At 43.3% G+C, this 24,085-nt stretch overlaps 1 protein-coding gene across 1 annotated transcript in view; it reads right to left on the bottom strand.

Annotated features, from left to right (window-relative positions):
• RAB12 (RAB12, member RAS oncogene family) overlaps positions 1 to 22,879 on the bottom strand; it is a 35,490-nt gene extending 12,611 nt beyond the window's left edge. The window contains exons 1-2 of the mRNA XM_012746237.3: positions 22,372 to 22,879; positions 8,124 to 8,184 (exon numbers count right to left, since the gene is read on the bottom strand). Of these exons, the coding sequence (XP_012601691.2) occupies positions 8,124 to 8,184; positions 22,372 to 22,876 (566 nt within the window). The 5' untranslated portion in view covers positions 22,877 to 22,879. The remainder of the gene's footprint in view (positions 1 to 8,123; positions 8,185 to 22,371) is intronic.
• Positions 22,880 to 24,085: the final 1,206 nt, after the last annotated feature.

The raw sequence follows: 24,085 nt of genomic DNA, 5'->3' as shown, positions 1-24,085 counted from the left end.
AGGCAGAAGGATTGCTTGAGCCCAGGAGTTTGAGGTTGCTGTGAGCTACACTGACGCCATGGCACTCTAGCCCAGGCAACAAAGTCAGACTCTGTCAAAAAAGAAAAAAGAAAAAAAAAGAAAAAGGAAAGAAAGAAAGAAAGAAAGAAAGAAAGAAAGAAAGAAAGAAAGAAAGAAAGAAAGAAAGAAAGAAAGAAAAGAAAAGAAAGGAAGGAAAGAAAGGAAAGAAAGAAAAACAACTTATCTGCTATCATGTATGCTTGAAGAACAGAGTAAATGAAATGTTGATTCCATTCAACAAGTATTTATTGAACACCTACTATGTGCCAGCACCATAAAAATCTCACATAAATCTCCATTTTTCAAAAAATTAGACGATCTGTTCTGATATCTCTCTTTGCTTCTGTTGCAAATTGAAAAATTCCTGCAATTCTGTTTTTCTAGTTTGGTAATATAACAATGCTTAGACGATTCAAAGATTCCTATTTGATGTACTTAGTAAGTCCATTTAAATGGTGCAATTACTAGTTTTCAGGGCATAAACCAGTTTCAGGGTATGAATGCTCTTCCTCTTCCAAGCAGGGAATGACAGAACAATGCCAACCTAAGAGCACCAGTTAAAACAAGAGCCCCCAACTGTGAAGGCTGGTCTAGTTGACAGAACAAAGGGACCCTTAAATGAAGCATTTCAATTCTGTGTTTGCCTAAAGGTAGGAGACAAATCTCATAGCTTCAAGTCCATCTCAATATGACAGGGATAACCACTGGGATATAAATTCATGAAACTATGTATCCTAGTCAACACATTTTATTTTAGCTGCACTTCCTTAAAGTTCTTACAGACGTTCACACAGAAATACTTAAGTACAGACCAGAAAAAAATGGTCCTTTTTCTGACCACAGATAACCATGGAACTGAAAAACGTGACACTGACATAAAAACGTGAAGACACCTGCAGCTTTTGGTACTTTAAACTTTTAGGAATCTATAGCAAATAATATTTTCTTTAATTTGGCTATATCCAGAAATGGAGGAAAAAATGCACTTCTTCTAACAGCTCCCCCCCCCCCCCCCCCCCGCCGTGAAAACCAGTGGGCATAGACAGTCTAGAAAATCAGAGCAGAGCACACAGCGCCTCCTGGAAGGGCTGCTCCCAGCCACACTGGCTCCTCCTGCGCCCCGACTCAGGGCGGTGACACGACGCGGCGAGCCTGCCACAAAGCAGATCTCAACACCAGCAGCACAAGGACTGCTCCCGACTCCAAGAGAAACCACCCACTACTTTAAAAAAGTAGTAAGAACTAGAATCACGATTCCAATACTTCCTTTTTACCTACGGGATAGCAATAATGAAAAAGTTTTTTATCTTTTCTATAAAGCATTTCAGAAGATACAAGTCTTATTTTAAGTATGATATGATTAACCACTTCGGTACGAGCGTCGACTATAGTCGATAGCGACAGCTGCGCGCGCACAGCAGAGCGTCGACTGTTGTCGACAGCCAAAAGCTTTTACCTTTACAGCTTTTATCTCTGCAGTTGCAGTGTGTGCGTTCGGCTAATAAGTTACTACGAATCTGTGACCTTTTAACAAGTCCTTAGTAGGAGTTATTATAGTACGCTTTTGATTTGTAAGTAATAATATAGTTTACCTATTTCCGAGACTTTTCTGCTTTTATTTTTTATGTTACGTCTTAGTTTTTATAATTTTGAGATCCATAATGGATTCTGACACGTCAAGTGAAGGCAGCATCGTTTTTGTTTTTTTTTCTTTTTTTTGAGACAGAGTCTCGCTTTGTTGCCTAGGCTAGAGTGAGTGCCGTGGCATCAGCCTAGCTCACAGCAACCTCAAACTCCTGGGCTCAAGCGATCCTCCTGTCTCAGCCTCCCAAGTAGCTGGGACTACAGGCATGCGCCAACATGCCCGGCTAATTTTTTCTATATATATATATTAGTTGGCCAATTAGTTTCTTTTTTTTTTTTTGAGACAGAGTCTCGCTTTGTTGCCCAGGCTAGAGTGAGTGCCGTGGCGTCAGCCTAGCTCACAGCAACCTCAAACTCCTGGGCTCGAGCGATCCTTCTGCCTCAGCCTCCCGAGTAGCTGGGACTACAGGCATGAGCCACCATGCCCGGCTAATTTTTTTTATATATATATCAGTTGGCCAATTAATTTCTTTCTATTTATAGTAGAGACAGGGTCTCGCTCTTGCTCAGGCTGGTTTTGAACTCCTGACCTTGAGCAATCCGCCTGCCTCGGCCTCCAAGAGCTAGGATTACAGGCGTGAGCCACCGCGCCCGGCCTGTTTCTTTCTTTTTATAGTAGAGACGGGGTCTCACTCTTGCTCAGGCTGGTTTCAAACTCCCGACTTCGAGCAATCCGCCCGCCTCGGCCTCCCAGAGAGCTAGGATTACAGGCGTGAGCCACCGCGCCCGGCAGCAGCATCGTTTTTAAATGTAAAAATGTTACTTCAAAAAGGAGGAGGGAATTAATTCTATGGTTGGATTCAGAAGCAGAAGAATTAAAGAGGAAAAAAGAATATTCTGTAATAAATACGTGGTCGTGTGAAAACTTAAATCCACACATATACATGTTTGTTGATGAAAACTGTGGAATTAAAGCAGAAGATATTAATGATTCATCCAATGTTTTGGATTATTTCAAAATATTCTTTTCTGAGAATTTAATGATATTGTAAATGTGACAGTTACTATCGATATGTAGTTGCACATGGCAACGTATCTCCTTCATTACAAAATTGGTCCGATACAACAATAAATGAACTGTATACTTTCCTTGCACTAATACTCATAATGTTTCATGTGAAAAAATTATCCATTAAAGAATATTGGAGTACTAATGAAGTGCTTCAATAAACACATGTCACGAGATAGATGTATAATGTTGCTAAAGATGCTTTGCTTCAGCGATAAAGAATCTGAAAGTTCAGAAGACCGACTGACAAAAATCCATGAACCTTTTGATAAACTGCACGAAACATTAAAAAAATCATTTTATCCATTCAGGATTTTATGCATTGATGAGAGTCTCTTATACTTTTTAAAGGACGATTATTTTTCAAGCAATATATACTATCCAAGAGAAGTAGGTTTGTGATAAAATCATTTTTGCTGTACGATTGTTTAACAGGATATGTTTTGGATATAATTGTTTATACTGACTTAACTACTGAAATGCAAACATTTTCTGAAAAATTAGGTGAAAGTGGCAATATTGTGGTAACATTGATGCAACCTTATTTAGGAAAGGGTCATCAATTATTTGTTGATAATTGGTATTCAAGTCCTGCACTATTCCGATGTTTGGACAGCTTTGCAACAAACGCATGTGGGACAGTAAAAAATCGACGGGAAGGTATGCCAAAAATGCCAGAAAAATTAGAAAAAGGAGAACTTAGTTTTAGATCATCAGGAAATTTGCTCCCACTGAAATGGCAGGACAAACGTGAAGTCTGGATGTTGTCCACAAGTCATTTGGCTGAATATAAGGATTGTGAAAAGAAAAATTATCAAATGGGTGAAAATATTCAAAAGCCTTCATCTATTATAGACTATAGCAAATTGATGGGTATAGCTGATAAAAGTGATATAATTATAAATACGGTTTCATCCACAAGAAAAACGCTGAAATAGTATAAGAGATTCTTTTTTCACTTACTAGACATTTCAATATGGAATACATATTGTCTATATAACAAAACTTCTCCAACAGTACTCCGAATCAAGGCCATACAACCCTTGTACTGCATCAGAAAATCTCATGCGTTTTAGAGAAAGACATTTTCCAGCACCTTACAACAGTGATAAAACAAAAGAAAAAATCCATTAAGAAGATGTATTGTATGCTCAAAACATAATAAAAGGTGTAGTACTAGATACTATTGTAAACAATATAATGTTGGCCTATATGTAGCCCCATGCTTCAAAATTTATCAAACCAAAGAATAAAATTTATTGTAATATTAAAAAACTTGCCTTATTTCTTTATGATATGATTGAAATAAAACTATAATTTTGAATTGACTTTTCTAATTTTTCATTTATCAAAATGAAATTGTGAACATTTAAAAATAACGTAATAAAAACATATATGTATATGTTATCTATTCTGATTTACATTACAAGTAAAGCTGCCTTTACTGTAAAGTAAAACAAGCTTTCAGTGCTTTCAAGCTTTCCTCATCAAGGCCGGGCACGGTGGCTCACACCTGTAATCCTAGCACTCTGGGAGGGTGAGGCGGGTGGATTGCTCGAGGTCAGGAGTTCGAAACCAGACTTCGTCTCTACTATAAATAGAAAGAAATTAATTGGCCAACTAATGTATAGAGAAAAAATTAGCCGGGCATGGTGGCGCATGCCTGTAGTCCCAGCTACTCGGGAGGCTGAGGCAGGAGGATCGCTTGAGCCCAGGAGTTTGAGGTTGCTGTGAGCTAGGCTGATGCCACGGCACCCACTCTGGCCTGGGCAACAAAGCGAGACTCTGTCTCAAAAAAAAAAAGCTTTCCTCATCACTGAAGAGCAAAATGGATTCATCGTCAATGCACAGCACAAACTATTGTGCAGACTGTGAGTGCCGGCTGTGGGCAAGGTTTCGCGGGTGGTGAGCGCCGTACGGAAGTGGTTAAAGTGGCTGGCATATGGTGGAAAATGAGTCACTGTTGAAATACCCTTCAGGAAAAGACAAATTCTACTTCCTTAGTGAATCACAGGAGTATTCCACATAGAAAACTTGCAATCAACCTTTCAGTGAGTCCAGTGCCTCTCATTTTCCTTCCTACAGCTATATTCCTCGCCCATGTTGTGAAAATTTAGAGAACAAAGGAAGAGGGGTGAAAAGTCAAGGCAGAAGCAGGGTCTTTTTGGAGGATGCTTTTATATCCAAGAAGAAAGTGGCTTCCAAGCACCGGTGCTCTTCCTGGAACCACACAGCCACACTCCCTCCACGGGGGGCATTCCATGAGGTAGGGCCCTTAGGTCAGAGTCACAGGCATTGCAGTCAGATTCCAGAAGCATCCAACTCACCAGCACAGACAGTCTTAGTGGGCAGAGTTCTAGGAGGCACCAGGACATTTGAACATACTTTTATAAACCAGATTGCTACCGCCAGGGCTGAAGACAGAGTATTCGTGCATGAACGAAGATGTGTGCCACGGTCCTCTGGCCTGCCTGCCCTCCACTAAGCCAGGCACACACATGGACACACCCCCAATCCTTTACCTTAAAGAGCTTATAATCAGAAACAGCAGCCTGTGTGCAAGACACTTCATTGCCATTTACAGAGTTAAAAAATGGGCAGCAATGCATGAAACAAAGTTTGCTGCCTTTTTGACCATGGGCTAGTAAAACAGGAAGTATCTATTTTTTTAATTCAAGTATTTGGACAAGGTTTAATGTTTCACAGTCAAGCCAAAAATAAAAATACAAAAACCAAAAGCACAAAACAAAAAACCCAAAACCCAAAAAACCCTTAAAGTGGGTTATGTAGTCAGGAGTGACCAAATGAAGACATTACCTCAGGCAGCTCCGGAAGGCAAGTAAGCAAAGCTGGCTCAGCTGCAGCTGTGCCCCAGACACAGACACGGATGAAGAATGAAGACATGGCACTAACATTCAAGCATTAGGTGACTGATGATGCCACAGATGAAGCAGCGATTAATGCAGATGAAAGCAAACACACACATGGTGGACAAACAATCAGAGTCGAGGGTGACCTGCCAAGAGGAGTTAGTGAGCTGAGTACACTGCATCTGAGTCATTAAAAACAAAATGGCATTCTCAGAAATCTCAACAGTGCCACTTTTAAACTACCACCAGACCTGATCTTATCCTTCTTCCACCTGTGGGCTGTTAATAGCCAAGAGAAAGCTATTAGTGCTGAATGCAATGTTAACACAGCTGGTTTAGTCTCTCATTCCAATTATGATTTGACAAAAGGGCTTCTCTTCAGCAAGGGGCCTCTAGATTCATTTCCGGTGGGCATTAATGAGGGCCCAAGTCACGTGGCATCAGCAGTGCAGCTGGAAGGAGGATACCCGCCCCGCAGCAATATCCACAAAGTGCCACCACGGACAGCCCTGGAACTGTCTGCAAGGATCTGCCTTCAGATGGTGCAAATCCAGTTATGAACATGTTGGCCTTTCTTTGAATGCTGTCACACTAAATACATGAAGACAGGTATGTGAGCAATCATTTTAGTGATGACAGCTTTGATATCATGTCAAATGATTTGAAAATAGAGGCAAAAAGGTTCCAAACTAGCTATCATTAAAGTATTAGCTTATTAAGTATGAAATGTCTGATTTCCTTTAGCACTAAGTTTGACAGGTGATACTGCTGACATTTCACGTTGACACTTCTTGTTTTATTTTTATTGTGAAGGTACATCCTCAGTCTTTCAAATGCACAGATTGGCTTGTGATTACCTTTCCAAATTTTTTAGAGCAGTTTTTGTGCAACCATGGATAAGTAAAAAATTCATGTTATTTTTTAATATAAGTTCTGTCGTGGAACCAATGCTATGCAGACAGGTTGAAATATCAACAAAGTGTTTGGGAAGGATGTGGCTAATGAACACACAGTACACTGATGGTTTGAGAAGTTCCATTCTGGTGATTTTAATGTTGAAAATGAGCCACGTGGCTGACCTGAGACCAAGGTGGATAATGAAGAGCTGAAAGCTGTAGTGGAAGCGAATCCATTCCAACCTATGCATGAATTAGCAGCAAGGTTTGATGTTACTATTTCAACAACATTGGACCATTAGAAATAAACGGACAAAGTAAAGAAGCCGGATAGATGGGTTCTGCATGAATTAAATGAACGTCGAAGTCATCTTGAAGCTTGCCTTTCTTGGCTGTCATGACACAAAGGTGAACCATTTCTATACCATATTGTTACATGCGATGAAAAATGGATTCTTTTTGACAATCACAAGGATCTGGCACAATGGTTGGATAAAAATAAAATGCTGAAACAGTCCAAAACTGAATATTCATCAAAAAAACTAAAGGTGTCTGTTTGGTGGTGCAGCACTGATATTCACAACTACAGCTTCATGAAATCTGGTCAATTCATCACCGCGGATATCTACTTCAACCAGCTGGGTGAAATGATGAGGATGCTTGTGAATAAGCAGCCGAGAGAGACTGGTCAGAAGACACAGGCCAATCCTCTTGCAAGACAACACTTGACCACATGTTGCACAAACAACACTGCTCAAACTACAGCAGTGGGACTTGGAAACTCTCTGTCATCCACCGTATTCACCAGACCTGGCACCAACTGACCACCACTTCTTCCAGGCTTTAGACCACTTCTTGCAAGGAAAGATATTCAATTCTCAACAAGCTGTGGAAAATGTCTTTCATGATTTCATAGCCATTCACTCTCCAGGTTTCTTCACTGCTGGCATAAATAGGTTTTTTTTTTTTTTTTTGAGACAGAGTCTCGCTTTGTTGCACAGGCTAGAGTGAGTGCCGTGGCGTCAGCCTAGCTCACAGCAACCTCAATCTCCTGGGCTCAAGCGATCCTCCTGCCTCAGCCTCCCAAGTAGCTGGGACTACAGGCACGCGCCACCATGCCCAGCTAATTTTTTTTCCTCTATATATTAGTTGGCCAATTAATTTCTTTCTATTTATAGTAGAGACGGGGTCTCGCTCTTGCTCAGGACGGTTTTGAACTCCTGATCTCGAGCAATCCGCCCACCTCGGCCTCCCAGAGTGCTAGGATTACAGGTGTGAGCCACAGCGCCCGGCCTAACAGGGACTGTTAAGATGGCAAAACTGTGTCAATAGTTTAGGCTGGTACTTTGATTAATTGTACTGCTTCTTGTTTGAGATATTATAAACTAAACTTTTGATTCTAAATCAGACATTTCATATTTAATGACCTTAAAACTATTCTTTCCACAAACTCCCCATATGCAAGTGGAGTATGACATAGCCTCTTCTAAATTCTCTTTTGAAGGAAGCATTGTTGATTTTAAAATAAGTAAAGAAGCAGAAAAGTAGGAGAGGTAAACCAGCTCAATAGTTAATTTCTTTAGACGAGCGTATGGATAATTAAAAACATACAGTGCATCACTGGGTGCAGGCTCTTTTACTTACCATATCTGTAATCGAATTTTCTTTCCTCTTAGCTCTACAGTTTTGATTTTAAAGTCAACACCTGTAAACAAAACAAATAAATATGAAGCAAAACAAGAAAGATGAAATTTGTCATACGAAATAATTCTATTTGTATGTTTTTGTATTATTACCAGAAAAACAAACCCACAAAAAACCAGCACCAGTGATAAATTCCAAGGAAAGGCAGAAGCACACCCAGACGCGCAGCTCCGCACCACCCTCCTGCCCAAGTGCACGCTGGAAACACAGCCCACGTCGTGCGTCTTGGCTCATCCTGACCGATGGATCTAGTATTTGCTGTCCATAGTACAATTTATTACTACTACAATTCAGCACAGAAGCCAGCTTAAAATCATATTTCATAATTACATCAACAAATGGATGGCTTTAAAAGGATGTCATCTGGGGGAAAATTCTTATACAGAACACTGGAAACTTAATCTTGAGATGAAATAGCCTTAATCGGAATTTAGAAGTTACTGTATTAAAATTTTTGGAACTCATAAAAATTCAGGTAAATATAAACATGACATTTATTATATTATTGATAGTGGGAGGAATTACTTTAAAAATGTACTTTTACACAAATTAACATATCCAATTTTAATTGTTATTCATTTTAATATTACTAAGTGAACCTTCATGTATCATCTTTCCTTTTCAATTCAGTCCATAAAGCTTCAGATGTATTTTTTAAAACAAAATTTTCACTTGTGTATATTACCTTATATGCTTTTCAGTTACAGAAAACTTAAATATTCCAAGACAATATTTTTTCTTTTGAGACAGAGTCTCACTTTGTTGCCCAGGCTAGAGTGAGTGCCGTGGTGTCAGCCTAGCTCACAGCAACCTCAAACTCCTGGGCTCAAGCAATCCTGCTGCCTCAGCCTCCCGAGTAGCTGGGACTATAGGCATGAGCCACCATGCCCGGCTAATTTTTTCTATATATATTAGTTGGCCAATTAATTTCTCTCTATTTATAGTAGAGATGGGGTCTCCCTCTTGCTCAGGCTGGTTTCGAACTCCTAACCTCGAGCAATCCACCCGCCTCGGCCTCCCAGAGTGCTAGGATTACAGGCGTGAGCCACTGCGCCTGGCCCCAAGGCAATACTTTTTTAACACTATTTTTACAACTAAGAAAAATGAAACTAAAGACACCTTCCCTATAGGAACTACTTCCTGACTGCCTCCGGGACCCACGGGTGGGTGATCCCGGCCTCCCACAGGCTGGCAGGTGCCACATTTGCGACTGGTGCCTTGGCCACAGAGCAGGAGGACTGCCCCAGCTCTGGGAACTGATGCAGCACTGCAGTCAGAGGAGGTTCTTGAGGGAATGTGGAAGACGCAGCTGATTTTGTGATTAGTAACACAAAGTAGAGATGGCAGACACAATGCCACACCAAAAGGCATGTTTACAACCCTGGGGGAGGCCCTCCTTCTATACAAGAGAAGTCGCATGAAAATGTCATAAGAAAACAAAGCTTGGAGAGGACTCTACTAGATTTCAACTCTTAATCTCTCACATGAGACAATTTCAAATGTCCCTGAAGGAAAGCTGGTTAACTCAATTTCACTTTCAGTTCTGGAACTAATTTGCTTTCCAAAGTCAAAGGACACTGGAACAAGCCTTGAAACAGGAAGCAGAATTGTGCATGACCCATATGCTTAAGTGGAGTTCCTTAATGGCTCAACGACAAAGTAACAGTATAACTTTAATAAGTGACATTCTACAAGACACAAAGCACGGCATGAAGATACTTGCTAGGTTCTGATTTTAAAAAGGTAGAGCTTAATGATAAAACACTGCCAGCTTAATCTGTGATGGAATTTTTTCCAAATAAAATTCATATTCTGTCATGACTACTATTCTGTTTTAGTTTTGTTTCTAATTACTTCAAATGAATTTGTTTTAAAGTTTTTAGTTAAGGAATGTAACTTTTATAAAAACTTGTCACATGGCTGCTACTTTAACGAAAAGAACTGGCATGAGACCACTCTTGAGCTCTGCTTCAAATCAACAAGACCCTTGAAATAGCCAGAGCAAATGGGTTTTGTGTTGATGACGCTGTTTTCTCGGCACATCAGATGCTTTTCTTCAACCAACCTGAGTAACTTATCCAACTTTAGCACTCCCACAGCAGGACTATTTTTGTAACCACAAAGCTTAATGAATAAAAATAAAAGGATAGGGCAATGACATTCAGAATCAGAAAATAAGTGGTAATATTATCATGTGATTATCAACACAACACTAATTCTTAATAGGAAAAATAAGATTAACAATCTGTTTAGCCACAATCAAGACTATCAGTTTTAATGAGCAGATTAATGTCAATAAAATCACCAACAGCAGAAAAAATATCCAGTGGCTAAATCTAAAATTCCATGAATGAAAGCAGTTCATTAAAATAGTCCTCTCTCTCAAATGAAATATCCTATACTTATACCGTATCTAATAGCCATTAAATACCTGGTAATGAGGGAAACAATCCAATGCTTAGAAACATATTTTTACCCAAGTATACAACTAATCATTTCTAAAAAGCTTCTTACATCAAGTCAAAAATTTCTTAATGTTGTCTATTTTTAATATTTGCACTTCATAGAGATGACAATGAACCTCAACAAAAGGTAACAAGTTGCCAATAGCCTAGAATATTTGGCAGATTAGTTTTGGGAAAAGTCAGCAGAGTTCCTCCCACTGAGGAGGAAGTGCTTACAAACAAGGGACAAAGAGCTATCTACAGCCCAGCAAACCCAGTTTCCTGTAGGTGTGTGGACCAACGGAGGGAGCAACCAGCCCTCACCACTCATCAGTTCATGGGGACAGTCCCTGCCCTGGAAGAGCTCAGTCATACTGACCTAAATTAAATTAACACACCACACACTTGGCAAAGAAGTGTCTTTCTCTGCCGTTCTCTCTTCTTAGAGAACCTCCATGTCTGCCCAGAAATCTTTTAAATCCTAGATTTCTCAGCTGAACCCTTCTCTGACTGCACCACACTTACCCTCACTGCTCACCTCTGTTCCTAGTTCTTGGCCCTGGACTCTCTTCTGGTCCACATCTGCTCCTTCTTTGTCACCCCCCAAGGGCAATGTGCCCTCTGAGGACAAACTCATCTTTGCCCCCTGAAGTCCAGGACACTGCCTGGCGCACAATAGCAACTCAATGAATCTGATGACTGAAAAGCATTCCTTCTTCTCCACCAAGTGCTGTACATTTAAGGAGAAATGTTGGTTATTTTTAGAAAAGTTAGGGACATTCAGGACTGATGAATTAAAAAAAAAAGACAAGTAGTAGACAGGGTGGGCAGATGTGGAAGGGGAGCAGTGAATGCAGGGGTCCCCAGCACACACGTGGGAGAATATGTACACATGCAGAAACAGCACTTCACTTCCGTATGCCTCAAAGCATGGAGCAGTCTTCAGACGCTCACAGCCTATCCCTACACACCCTCATCCCGGTGGGTTAGCATGGTGACAGGAGCTTGCCTTTCTTTAAGCTTACCAATTTAAAAAGTCTTTTACTTTAGTGAAGATTTCAAAAAGGACACAGGTTATAGGATTATATTATTAATGAGCCTAGACTGCTCTATTTGAGTGACAGTATCTTATTCTTGACCCTATTTCCTTTAGTATGATAGTAATATTTGTGTAATATTAATATGATAGTAAACATTTATCAAACATTCCATGCCTTATACCCAACCCAGCCAATCCTCGCAGCAGCCCAGCAAGGTGGGCACTGTGACTTCTATTTTATAGAGGAGGACATCAGAGCATGGTGAGGCAGGTAATTTCGCTATGGTCATACCACGCACGTTATTTGAGCAGCAGAGCCAAGATTCAAATTTAGACCACTGCCCACCATGAAAGGTTATTATAATGAAAGTCAGATGGGTGAAAAAAGAAAAGAGTGTGAAATGTTCTGCAAATGGCCCATAATCACCATAATCAAGTGGTTACAGACAAAGCCTAACTTTGAGCTTTGCCTTTTTAGTTGCCTTTCATAAGTCTTTGCGATAGCACAAGCAACCAGTGTGCTCAGTGCTCATAAGATTTGTAAGTTCCCCTTAAGGCAAAACATTTCCAAAACACTACTGTGTTTCTTTCTGCTGGGCCATAAGAAGTCACAAAAGTGAAAATACACAGAAATTTCTTTCTTCATGCTTCTTGGCAGCTAAGCAAAAATAACGCCATGGTCCACGTCTAGGACTGCAGCTCAACAGACTGCGCACTTTCTCCTTCCATGACCATTTCCATGGTCCCCCTCCAACAAAGATCTTGAGTTTGCACCAGACTTTACCTAACACCTTCACAAAGTTGAAGGATTTTCAGATTTGGAAGTAAGCTTCAATTCAAATAGTGGTTGTGATGTTACTGCAATTTACAGTAATGACCTTAAGTTTATACAGTGGCTTTTCTTCCAAGCATATATCTTATACAATGCCATCCAATTTGGGACATAATATTCCTACTAAGGGAGAGGATTTCAAACATTTTCAGTGAGTTTGGGAAAATAAATTAAGAAATATGCCAAGGTCACAGAGATAGAGGCAAATCTAACATTAGAAAACAAGTCACCTGGCTAGGCACCATGGCTCATACCTGTAATCCCAGCACTCTGGAAGGCCGAGGCAGGAAGATCACTTAAGCTCAGGAGTTTGAGACCAGCCTGAGCAAGAGCAAGACCCCACCTCTACTAAAAACAGAAATTAGCTGGGCGTGGTAATGTTTGCCTGTAGTCCCATCTAATTGGGAGGCTGAGGCAGGAGAATCACTTGAGCCCAGGAGTTTGAGGTTGCTGAGAGCTAGGCTGATGCCATGGCACTTTAGCCTGGGAAACAGAGCAAGACTTTCTCTCTCAAAAAAAAAAGAAAACCCCAAAAAAACAAAAACAAGAAAACAAGTCACCTAAACACGAAGCCAGTCGTCTGCACAAACTATGCCACCTCTGAGAGAAGAGTTCAAAATGAATCCCCATACCATGCAAACTCGCTGCTAGAACTTTCTTTCAATTCCTATACTATCCTCAGGAAGCACCCTAATTTGTGAAATCCTATTAATGTTATTTAATGTTACCTGGCTTTTCCTACCTACTAAAGCTGTGTTATGAAGATTCAATCAAATAGAAACTAAGTAGTATAGCTTTAAAACATTTTGATCATCTCAGAAGCAGGCACTATTAAAACAGTAACATTGCCATGTGTCATTAAAATATGCTTATTCAGGGTTGGGTGCTGTGGCTCACACCTATTATCTCAGTGTTTTGGGAAACTGAGGTGGAAGGACTGCTTGAGGCCAGGAGTTCAGACCAGCCTGGGCAACACAGCCAGACCTCGTCTCTACCAAAAAAAAAAAAAAAATTAGCCTGGTGCAGTGGCATATGCCTGCGGTCCCAGGGGAAGCCGAGGCCAGAGGATCACTTGAGCCCAGAGGTTTGAGGTTGCAGTGAACTATGATTGTGCCAATGCATTTAGCAGAGCAAGAAATAAAGAAGAGAAAAAATGCTTATTCAGGCCTGAGCATATCAAATGTCCATCCTAAGTTTAATAAGATCTACCCCTCTCGTGCATTCCAGGGTTGGCAAGCTTCCACCTGGCATGGACAGACCAGCCCACGTGTCAGTACGCAGGAGCACCGGAGACAGCCTTGCACTGGACCAACTGGAACCCACCGTAACACCACAGACTGCATCAGGCAGGGGGCGAGGGGGGAAAGTCGGAGCCAGTCAGAGGAGCTGGACATTTCCGTTCTCATGGAAATACACATGCATGAGAGAATTCCATAGAAAGGTGTTTATCCTTTTCAAAAAGAAAAAGAAAATTAAGAACTAACTTTTTTGGTGTTTGTTGTATTTCAGGTACTATTCTAAGGGCTTTATGTATACTAAATCACTGTAGTGGATCATCTTAATTTTGTGAGGTAGATATCATTATTGTCCCTATTTTATAGATGAAAATACTGAAGGCAGAGTAGATGCCAAGGTCATCGAGCTGATGAGAGCACAGACTTGAACCTGGGCTGTCTGGCTGCAGACTGTGCGGCCTCACCCAAAGAATCAGATGAGGAGCGAGTGGCTGGAAGGGAGGTGCAAACACATATTTAAGGCTGAAAAAAACATCTGCATTGTTAGGCAAGTATTAGAAAATTAAGAGTGAGGTTTGCTAAGCTGGCTGGCTGAGGCAGATTCCATTCCTGCACCAAGAGGCCTTCTCCGCTCCTGGGCTATGAACAAACCCCTATCTGAAAGGCTGCGGCCACCATGTCATTTTGAGCTCTTGGTCACAAGAAGATCACATGCAAAAAATACTAACTTTACCACCATTCAGAATGGATCCTTAAACACACAGGGACTGTCAAATGGATTACATAAATCTTACCCAGGCCACGCATTTACATTTTGATATTTCATATTCAGCTATTTACAGATAAAAATTTTTTTGGAGTTTTCACATCTATAGGATACATTAGGAAGAGAAGAGAATTATAAATTGCCTTTTCTGGGCCAGGCACCTGAGATATTTTATCCACATTTATTTCTGTAACATGAGATATGAAAAGAGTGTAAGTCCCACTTTTTTGTTTGTTTGTTTTTATGAACGAGGAAACAAGGTAAGTCGCTTGTCTAAGGACACAGTGGGAGCTGGGACTTAATCCAGGACTGTTTGTCCGTCTCCAATATCTACTCTCTCCACACATGCCACCACCTGGGGGACGTCTAGAAAGAAGTGCTGACCAAGGAGAAAGCTGACTGTGTTTCCGTGATTCTGCAGCCCATCAACAAGGGCCTTTCGGTTCTACCACACACAAGGCATGGGGAGGGAGCAAGCCTGTGAAAGACAGCAAAGCTCCTCCTTTAGAAGGGCCTGGGGGCCCGCTCTGTCAGCCGCCATAGCTGGCCTGAGTTGGCACTGCAGGCTGTTTCGCTTGTTTTGTAAACTATGAAGGTATTACATAAGCCCGGAAACCAAACAGTGGCGTTTGTAAGATTTTGGGGGAAAAATGTTTCTGGAGAAAAACGTTTTCTGTTAAGCCTGTGTGGTGCTTCCTGGCTTTAAAGGATAAGGATTTTAAAAAACAAACAAACATAATCACACTCAATTAAGGGCACTATTTTTGGTCTGTAGTTTTGGTTTTCCAAATACTTCCCAAATGTCAAAGATGTGCAATAAAAGGACAAAAGGAGAATGATCGATTTCCTCCTCGCTGAAGCACAATGGCATTTCACCTCGTGTTCAACACTGCATATGGCCACCCCCAGGGCTCGCTTCCCCTTCTGATAAAGACACGCCAGGTATGCAGGCCTCAGCCTTGCGCCCTATAAAATGGCCAGCAGAATGGTGTCTGATTCAGAGCCTCTCAAAAACGTGTGCTGAGGAGCCGCTGTACAGAGCTATGCTTTCTTTACAAATTCAAAGCAATAGCTTTGGACAGATTTCCAATAGCTTGGAACAGTATCTGGTATCCAAGGCTAGAGAATAATTTGGACCTATCAGTTCTCAAAGGAACCTACTCTGCCTTCTACAGCCAGTTCCAAGATCTATTAACAGATTGCTGCTGGCAGATTCTACAGACTGGAAAGAAAGAGGCGATGTCTAAGAACCTGGATCTCTATCATGCATAATGAAACCTTTCTTCTTCGGTGTGAGTGCAGACAGGGAGAGAGGCTGAAAGTACTTCAGCCTCTTTAAATAGATTTTTATTCAACCTCAACAGCCCAATGCCAACTAAATCTGCATACTTTCTCCGAAAGATAGCTCCTTTATTCCACAAAAGGGGACACTGCGCAAGTCTACCAGCCTGCGATAAGTTCATTACATGAACCTAATCACATACTGCACAGCATATGTGGGAATTAAGAACTGAATGTTGGTTTCTCACACACTCACATCTCCCTGAGTCATCGTGTTACAGCATTCTGGCAGGGGCGTCTGCAGGAGGTCCTCTCCAGATGGAGTGCAACCACACTGGAGGGCTGCAGAGCTTGGGCTTTTGGAGTGGAATTCTGGATGATTTCCCCTAATTCTCTTTTAAGTGAAACACTTGGGCAGATCAGTCATGGCTTGGAAGACTGCATATAAATACAGAAGAGTGAAATAAAATACAGAGATAAGCATTTTAATCCAGTATATTAGATGTTCATTTTGGGTTTCCTAACAAAAATTTCCACCCTAAGTTTCCAGAATAAAATGCAAGTAGTCAATTTCCCTCAACAGGCACACCACAGTTTCCAGGTAAAGACACTCCCAGATGACATACCGTCTGTCTCATCACCATCATCGCCATACTTCCTTGAGAACAGAATGCAGGGCCCCCTGAGGACACTGTGGGGCACAGATGTACAGAAGCCTCAATGTGGCCCTGAGCACACCTGTGCGCAGGGACCAGGAGGTGTCTAGTGATGTCCCCTCATCCACGTCTTGCGGGCGCTACCTCCCCAGTGTAGCCCTGCAGCCACCTGGCTCCCATAGGGGTGACAGCTGCTCTTGCCCTGGGCCAGGCTTAGGGGGCATGATGTCAGTGATGAGGTCACAGTTGAAAGGTAGATCTGAATGGGGGAAGGTATTGTAGTGATACCACAGGTGGTATCTTATCACCTAACATTCAAGGGTAGTATCCCTGACAGCCATTTCTTTTTTTTTTTTTTTTTTTTGAGACAGAGTCTCACTTTGTTGCCCAGGCTAAAGTGGGTGCCGTGGCGTCAGCCTAGCTCACAGCAACCTCAATCTCCTGGGCTCAAGCAATCCTCCTGCCTCAGCCTCCCGAGTAGTTGAGACTACAGGCATACACCACCATGCCCAGCTAATTTTTTCTATATATATATGTTAGTTGGCTAATTAATTTCTTTCTATTTATAGTAGAGACAGGGTCTTGCTCTTGCTCAGGCTGGTTTCGAATTCCTGACCTCGAGCAATCTGCCCGCCTCTGCCTCCCAGAGTGCTAGGATTACAGGCGTGAGCCACCGCACCGGCCCCAGACAGCCATTTCTGTTGGTGACTGACGTCGTGTTTCTTGGACCCTTCAATTCTACTGCTGGCTCAATTACCAGCCCAGAAGAAATGGAGTCACCTGCACCACCCCACTACCCCCACTGCACCACAGAGTCAGGCAAAGACAATACAGAGATTAGGGCCAGTAACTGAGTGAAAACGACTTCTGAAGTACTGTCATCTTCTAAGACCAGGCATTCTCAGGGGCCAGGCTGTGAACTGTAATGTGCTGATACACAATGACAAAAACAAAGTATCTGGTCTTTCCTAATTTTCTTTTTTTTCAGTTTAGGATAGTGGATTTTTGAATGTTCTTACTTGGCAAAATAAAAGAACTGGCAATCCTATACTGGCCTCCAGCATTTTGGGGAAAATTTTACTGCCCAGAATTATCAGAATTCTGATCTAGACTGCCTTACTTAGACTTTTCCTGTATTTAAATATACCTATTTTTAAGCCGGGTGCAGTGGCTCACGCCTGTAATCCTAGCACTCTGGGAGGCTGAGGCGGGCAGATGGTTTGAGCTCCGGAGTTCAAGACCAGCCTGAGCAAGAGTGAGACCCCATCTCTACTAAAAATAGAAAGAAATTAATTGGCCAACTAAAAATATATAGAAAAAAAATCAGCCGTGCCTGGTGGCACATGCCTGTAGTTCCAGCTACTTGGGAGGCTGAGGCAGGAGGGGATCACTTGAGCCCATGGGTCTGAGGTTGCTGTGAGCTAGGCTGACACCACGGTACTGTAGCTGGGGCAGCAAGACAAATAAATAAACTATACCTATTTTGGAAATTGAAAAAAAATATGTGATGGGCTTAAGATATTTGAATGATGGAATATAGAGGTCAAAAATACAATCTTTAGAGCATTATTTTAATATCCAAAAGGCAAGTGACAAGTGGTGACATAGGCAATATTAAAGAAAGTTGCTTTCACTGATACCATAGAATATCACTGTCTTCACAGGGCTGTTATGAGGACCAAATTAGAAAACTAGGGAGGGGCTTCACCACATCTGACCTTTATGTGTGTGAGACATCAGTATTTTCAACAAAGCAAAGTAAATTTAAATCTCAAAGTTAGTTAAAGGGCAGAAAGAAAGATAGTGCCCCAACTCCGACCACCACCTATTAACCAGCTGTGCTACAGAGGGTAAGTATTTTTTTTTTTTTAGAAGGAATCTCACTCTGTTGCCCAGGCTAGAGTGCCGTCGCGTCAGCCTAGCTCACAGCAACCTCAAACTCCTGGACTCAAGTGATCCCCTCCCCTCCGGCTAATTTTTTCTATATATTTTTAGTTGGCCAATTAATTTCTTTCTGTCTTTAGTAGGGACAGGGTCTGTCTCTTGCTCAGAATGGTTTTGAACTCCTGACCTCAGGCGATCCGCCTGCATAGGCCTCCCAAAGTGCTAGGATTAGAGGTGTGAGCCACCATGCTCGGCCTAGACGGTAAGTTTTTACCTCTTTGAGACTTTGTATTCTCATCTGTAAAATGGGGATAACTTCCAGGGCTGCCATGAGGCTTTTCCCTGGTATATAGTTAAGTACTCACCAAATAGCAGTGACTACTAATAGAATATATTTTATGTGCACATAAAACTAAATTAATTATTCAAAGTCACAAACTAGTTAGTGGTAGAGCCTAAAGCAAGAGCCCAGGTTTCTTATTCTTTAGCGTTTTTTTTAAAAAAATGCAGTGTTGTTGGATTAAGAGTGGAGGGAGGTGGGTAGTTTTCTACTGGGTAAAACCATTTCAATCCAAACAAAATTAACAGCTACTTGCAACAGTTACATAAAAATAAAACAAAGGTTAGTGAATACATAATTTTACAGGGTTGTTTTTTGATATATATTTTTTAAAAGCTCATTTACTTGTTTATGCTAAATCTAATGGGAGTCAAACAGGAGGAAGACAGGTCAAGAATTCATAGTTGCTAGACAGAAATGGTTTCTGCAGCTCCTAGTCAGAAAGTAATGATATAAATGTGCATACACACACACACACACACACACACACGCACGCACGCACGCACCCACAGATTCACAGCAGATAATTAAGTATGCTTATGTTATAGGTATGACTATGAGAAAGACAGTGGTCCAGGCATGTTAGATAGTTGTAGATTTCTGTAGTCAAGTACTTTTTCCATTTCTCAAACTCTAAAAAGCTGCCCTGTATTTAAAGAACTTGTCAAATTATGCTAGTTATAACAGACTAAGTAATTCAATTCTATGAATATAAATCCCTTTGAAAATAATACTCCACTTAGACAATTTCCATTAAATAGGTCAATTACTGAAAACAATCTTTTTAGCTTTTCATATCCTTGTGAATTATGTATAGTTTAACCAAATCAGCTTCTGATCTGATTGATGATACAAACATGAATTTTGCTCATTTATAATTTTATGTAATAGTTCATCATCTCAAATCCCTAAGGATTTCTACTATGATTCTTTATACAAAGTCCAAGTAAGTCTAATTTGCTTTTAACAGGCACTTACTAGACCTCTCTTCTAGCCTGTAAATTACACGATACTATCACTTCTGGGACCCACTTGGTCCAGGCATGCTCCTGGGGCCTCCCCTAGGTCATGTTGTGGGGCTCCTGGGGTTTTCCTGACTCTGCTGTCATGAGCGGCAGGCACACATCCACCAGCCCTGACAGGGAAAGGAAAACTGCAACCATGGAAGAGAACCTTCTCTATGTGGTGCTCCTTGTACTACATGGAGATGAAACCAGAAAAACCAGCTTCCTCAGGACCCTATGAGCTAATTCAGGTGAGGCAATCACGGCTCTACACCACCCAGCACCATGTTTAAACAGCATTTTTATAAAGGAACTAGACAAATGAACTAATCTTCGTAACATTCCAACGAAGAGGAAGCCTTCTCTGAGCAGCCTTACTCCTACCTTTGGTGGTGGCACTCCCACTGTGTCCCCACACTTTGTGCACACCTGTGGCACTGTGCCCCGAGAGCACTGACTCACTCTGGACAGAGCCACGTCCCGTTTACCACTGAATTCCCAATGGATAGCATAACACGCAACACACAGCAGACGCTCAACAAATGACTCGACAACTGGAAGGAAGAAGCAACTCTGTGGCAGAAACTGAAGGGGCTAATTAGCTCTCCTAAAGCATCTTCATGCTCCGGAGCGGGCCGGAGGCCACCATCTTTCTCTAAACTTCCCAAAGTTAAACAGTTATTGAGTACTGTAGCATTACAGCACTACAGGCTATGTGTGGAAAAACAAAAGTGAGCAGGACAAAAAACTTCAGCCACACTTGGTGTGGGGAGTGTGTGTCCATATCAGTACATGTATTTGTGTGTGTTTGTTAAGGGACAGAGCAATAAACTGCCTGGTTTCCCTGCCTCCTGGTTTCTTCTTTATTCCCAAACATCCTATGCAACTCTGCCAAATTAGTTTCACTGTCATCATGCCAAGCCTTACCTGGAAGCCGTTATGGTTCCAGGTGCCCACAAGATAGAGTCTACCCTCCCCAGCATGGAAGTCAAAGTCCCGCAGCATCTGTTCCCATATCCCCTCAGGAATCTTTCTAAGAACATGGGGGTGCTGCTCCACTGTTGCCCGGTTGATTTTATTTTTTTTTCTCTTCCTCCTCTCCTTTGAAGGAATGCTGCCCAGTTTAGAAAATCCTTCCTCTTCCTCCTTCTAAAGCACAGCTTTGCTCATCTATCTCACCCTCCATCCACTCAAGCCTTCACAGGTACCCACCTATTGCTAGCTGTACTGATTTCTCTTGTACACAGTACAATCACATGATCCTTCATTTTTATAGACTTAAGTGTGTGGTGCCATAAAAGATTGATAATTCTGAATTGTTAACTCTACTTTATTTATGTCAGGTACTAAAACAACAGCATAAACTTCATTTGATGATTTAATAACCCCCTGTATTCTGTATGAGCCAAGATTAGATATTTGAAACAAATATATAGTTACGCTACTGAATTTTAATATCACGTCCCCAAGGCCAATATTTTAAAAACAAACGGTACAGACAACACAAGTATTTCCAACATGATAAACATAAAGGGGATTTCTCAAAAACAAAACAATACAAAAATTCTCCAATAAGACATTGTAAATATAGCAGCATTGTTGTTATACGGCAATGTGAAACCAATGCATCTCAAAATTATATCAGCAGCCTTGGAACTATTGCTGGTTACAATACTTAGTATCTGTGTAGGGATAGGGAATGATACTTTTAATTCTGTATATCAAATCTCCACATTGCTCAGTGTTTGTTGGCCCATCCCTGGGGAAATCCCTCCCTGCCTGTTACTGAAGGTGACTGCCCTTTATTTTGAAGAATCATCAATTTATGGGGTTCTCCTAGTTTTGACAGCTTTTAAGGGGTTTTCCACAGAAATTGTTGCCCACGTCCACCTGACAAACCCTGTAAGTATGACTTCATTAACAATTTCCCCTGCATCTCCACTTTCAGATACTGAAGCTATTATACTTGTTGACCTGGGGCGTTAAGTATTCGCTTCACTCTGTACTTGACAGAAAGAATTATCCCCGTGTTTGCCAATCACCGGGTTATTCGAGGTAACAGATAAATACAGCTCAAGTTCCTCTGCCCCATGTTTATAGTTAAAACAAGAAACTTGGTGTAGTTTTAGTCTTAAAATTCTCAGAAGGAAATTTTAAACTTCACCATTTCAGTGCATCATGAAAAATGGGTTCAAAATGAGTCAGCCAGTCCTGGTTTACAGTGAAGAGACTCCTCCGCCTACGGCGAGACCACAGCTAGCCGCAGACGACCTGCGCTGGTCACCACACCGGGCACGCAGGTGTGAGTGGCCTCGGCATTAACTTCACTGCCTGCCTGCTCCCACGTCACACCCCCTTCTTTCTTGGGAGAGCACGTCAAAGGCCCGAAGTGTCCCCGCACCGGCTATGCGGCCGAGCTGCGCGGGCCCAAGGCAACCCCGACCTCGGGACCCGCGGAGAGTGCGGGAAGGACGCCGAGCCGGCTCCGCGCGCGGGCGCGAGGCCCCAAGGGCGAGTCTGCGTAGCGACTAACGAAACACTCCGGCTTGGGAAGGGGTCGGAGGGGTTTCACGGAGCCCCGTCCCCCAAGTGCAAGCGCCACCCGCCGGAGAGGGGAAGGCTCCCAGGCGCGGGGAGAAGCCAGGCCGCGAGGCCGCGGCGCCGGGGGCAGCGCCGCAGGCGGGACCCGGACCGCGCTGGCCCTTACCCACGGTGGACTTGCAGGCCTCGCAGAAGGTGTCGTCCGTGAAGCGCTCCATCAGGCTGGTCTTGCCCACGCCGCGGGAGCCGATGATGATGACCTGCAGCTTGAAGTCGGCCGGCCTGGGGGGCTGCTTCCTCCGGCGGCCCTGGCCGCCCGACAGCGCCGGGGAGCCCGCGCCCAGGCCGCCGCCGCCCCCGGCCCGCCTCTGCAGCGCGGCGCCCGGATCCATGCACGCATGCGGCTCCCGCTCGGCCCGCCGCCCGCCGCCCGCCCGGCCGCGCGCCCCGGGCCCCGGCGCCCCCTCGGCCTCCGCCGCGCGCGGGGGGTCGGCCCCGGGCTCGGCGTCCGCCCGCTCGAGCGGCTCCGGCGGCCCGCGGGCTCCGCGCTGAAGCTGCGCCGCCGGCCCGTCCCCCGCGCCCCCGTCCCCGCCGCCGCCGCCGCCGCCGCCGCCGCCGCCGCCGGGAGCCGAGGAAGGGAAGCAGCTACTCCGCAGCAGCGGCAGCAGCATCCCGGACGAGGAGGGGCAGGAAGCGCAGGCGCGGGCGGGGGCGGGGCCGCGCGGCGGGGCGGGGCGGCGCCCCCTGTCGGCCGGAGGACCGCCCGCCCCTGCGCGGCGCTGGGCGCCCTCTCCCGCTGTCTGGCTCCCGCTCCTGCTGTTCTGCTGCTTCTACCGGCTGGCAGGCCGGCCCTCGCGCCCCTCGCTCTTCTGTCGGCTGTTTTAGCTTTTCTCCTCCTGCATCTTCCCCGTTTCCCCCTTTCCACTCCTCCTTTTCATGTGCACAGTCCCCAAACCCCACGCACGTTTATTAGCCGTCTCTTTCCCACACCTGTTACACTTTCAAGATAATCTCCGGAATCGCTGCTGCAAGCTCAAAAAGTTGCTGGGACGCTGGAAAGTGCCCGAAGCCAGCCCTCCACCGTCCACACTACCAACTCCGAGTTCCCGCCTACACCCCCATGGTGCACGAACGCCACTCGCTGGTGGAGGCCCCGCGCACCCTGCTTCGCCTTTCCTCATCTTTCCACGGAAACGCACCAAATCAGTCATTTTTAACCCTGATTGCTGTCTCAGAGTTCGAAAGTTTTCATTCTGTTTAATTTTTTTCAACTTTAATAATGTTTAATCCAATATATCCAAAGAGTTACCATTTTGATATGAAGTCAATATTGAAAGTTATTAACAAAATGTTCTACATTCTTTTGTGCTAAGTCTTTGAATCCGGTGTGTATTTTTGACTTACAGCACATGTGTTATGTGGCTGGTGGCTACTCCATCTAAAGTGTAGCTGTAGACTGTTTAGAGCTCAGGTTAATATTATCTTGGAACACCCAAATAACCAAACACCCCTAGTTGATGGCTTTTTAACTAATTTTCTGGAAGGAGTCATTAATTAAATATTCTTGACCTGATACCTTCAATACCAGATCATATAATTAATAGTTATAATTACTACTAATAAAGAATTAATTGGCCGGGCGCTGTGGCTCACGCCTGTAATCCTAGCTCTTGGGAGGCCGAGGCGGGCGGATTGCTTAAGGTCAGGAGTTCGAAGCCAGCCTGAGCAAGAGCGAGACCCCGTCTCTACTATAAATAGAAAGGAATTAATTGGCCAACTGATATATATATATAAAAATTAGCCGGGCATGGTGGCGCATGCCTGTAGTCCCAGCTACCCGGGAGGCTGAGGCAGAAGGATCACTCGAGCCCAGGAGTTTG

Source organism: Microcebus murinus, chromosome 17 (assembly GCF_040939455.1).
Source record: "Microcebus murinus isolate Inina chromosome 17, M.murinus_Inina_mat1.0, whole genome shotgun sequence".
Classification (NCBI taxonomy): Eukaryota; Metazoa; Chordata; class Mammalia; order Primates; family Cheirogaleidae; genus Microcebus; species Microcebus murinus.
Note: the sequence above shows the minus strand (reverse complement) of the source record. Positions and strands in the feature narration are given on the sequence as shown.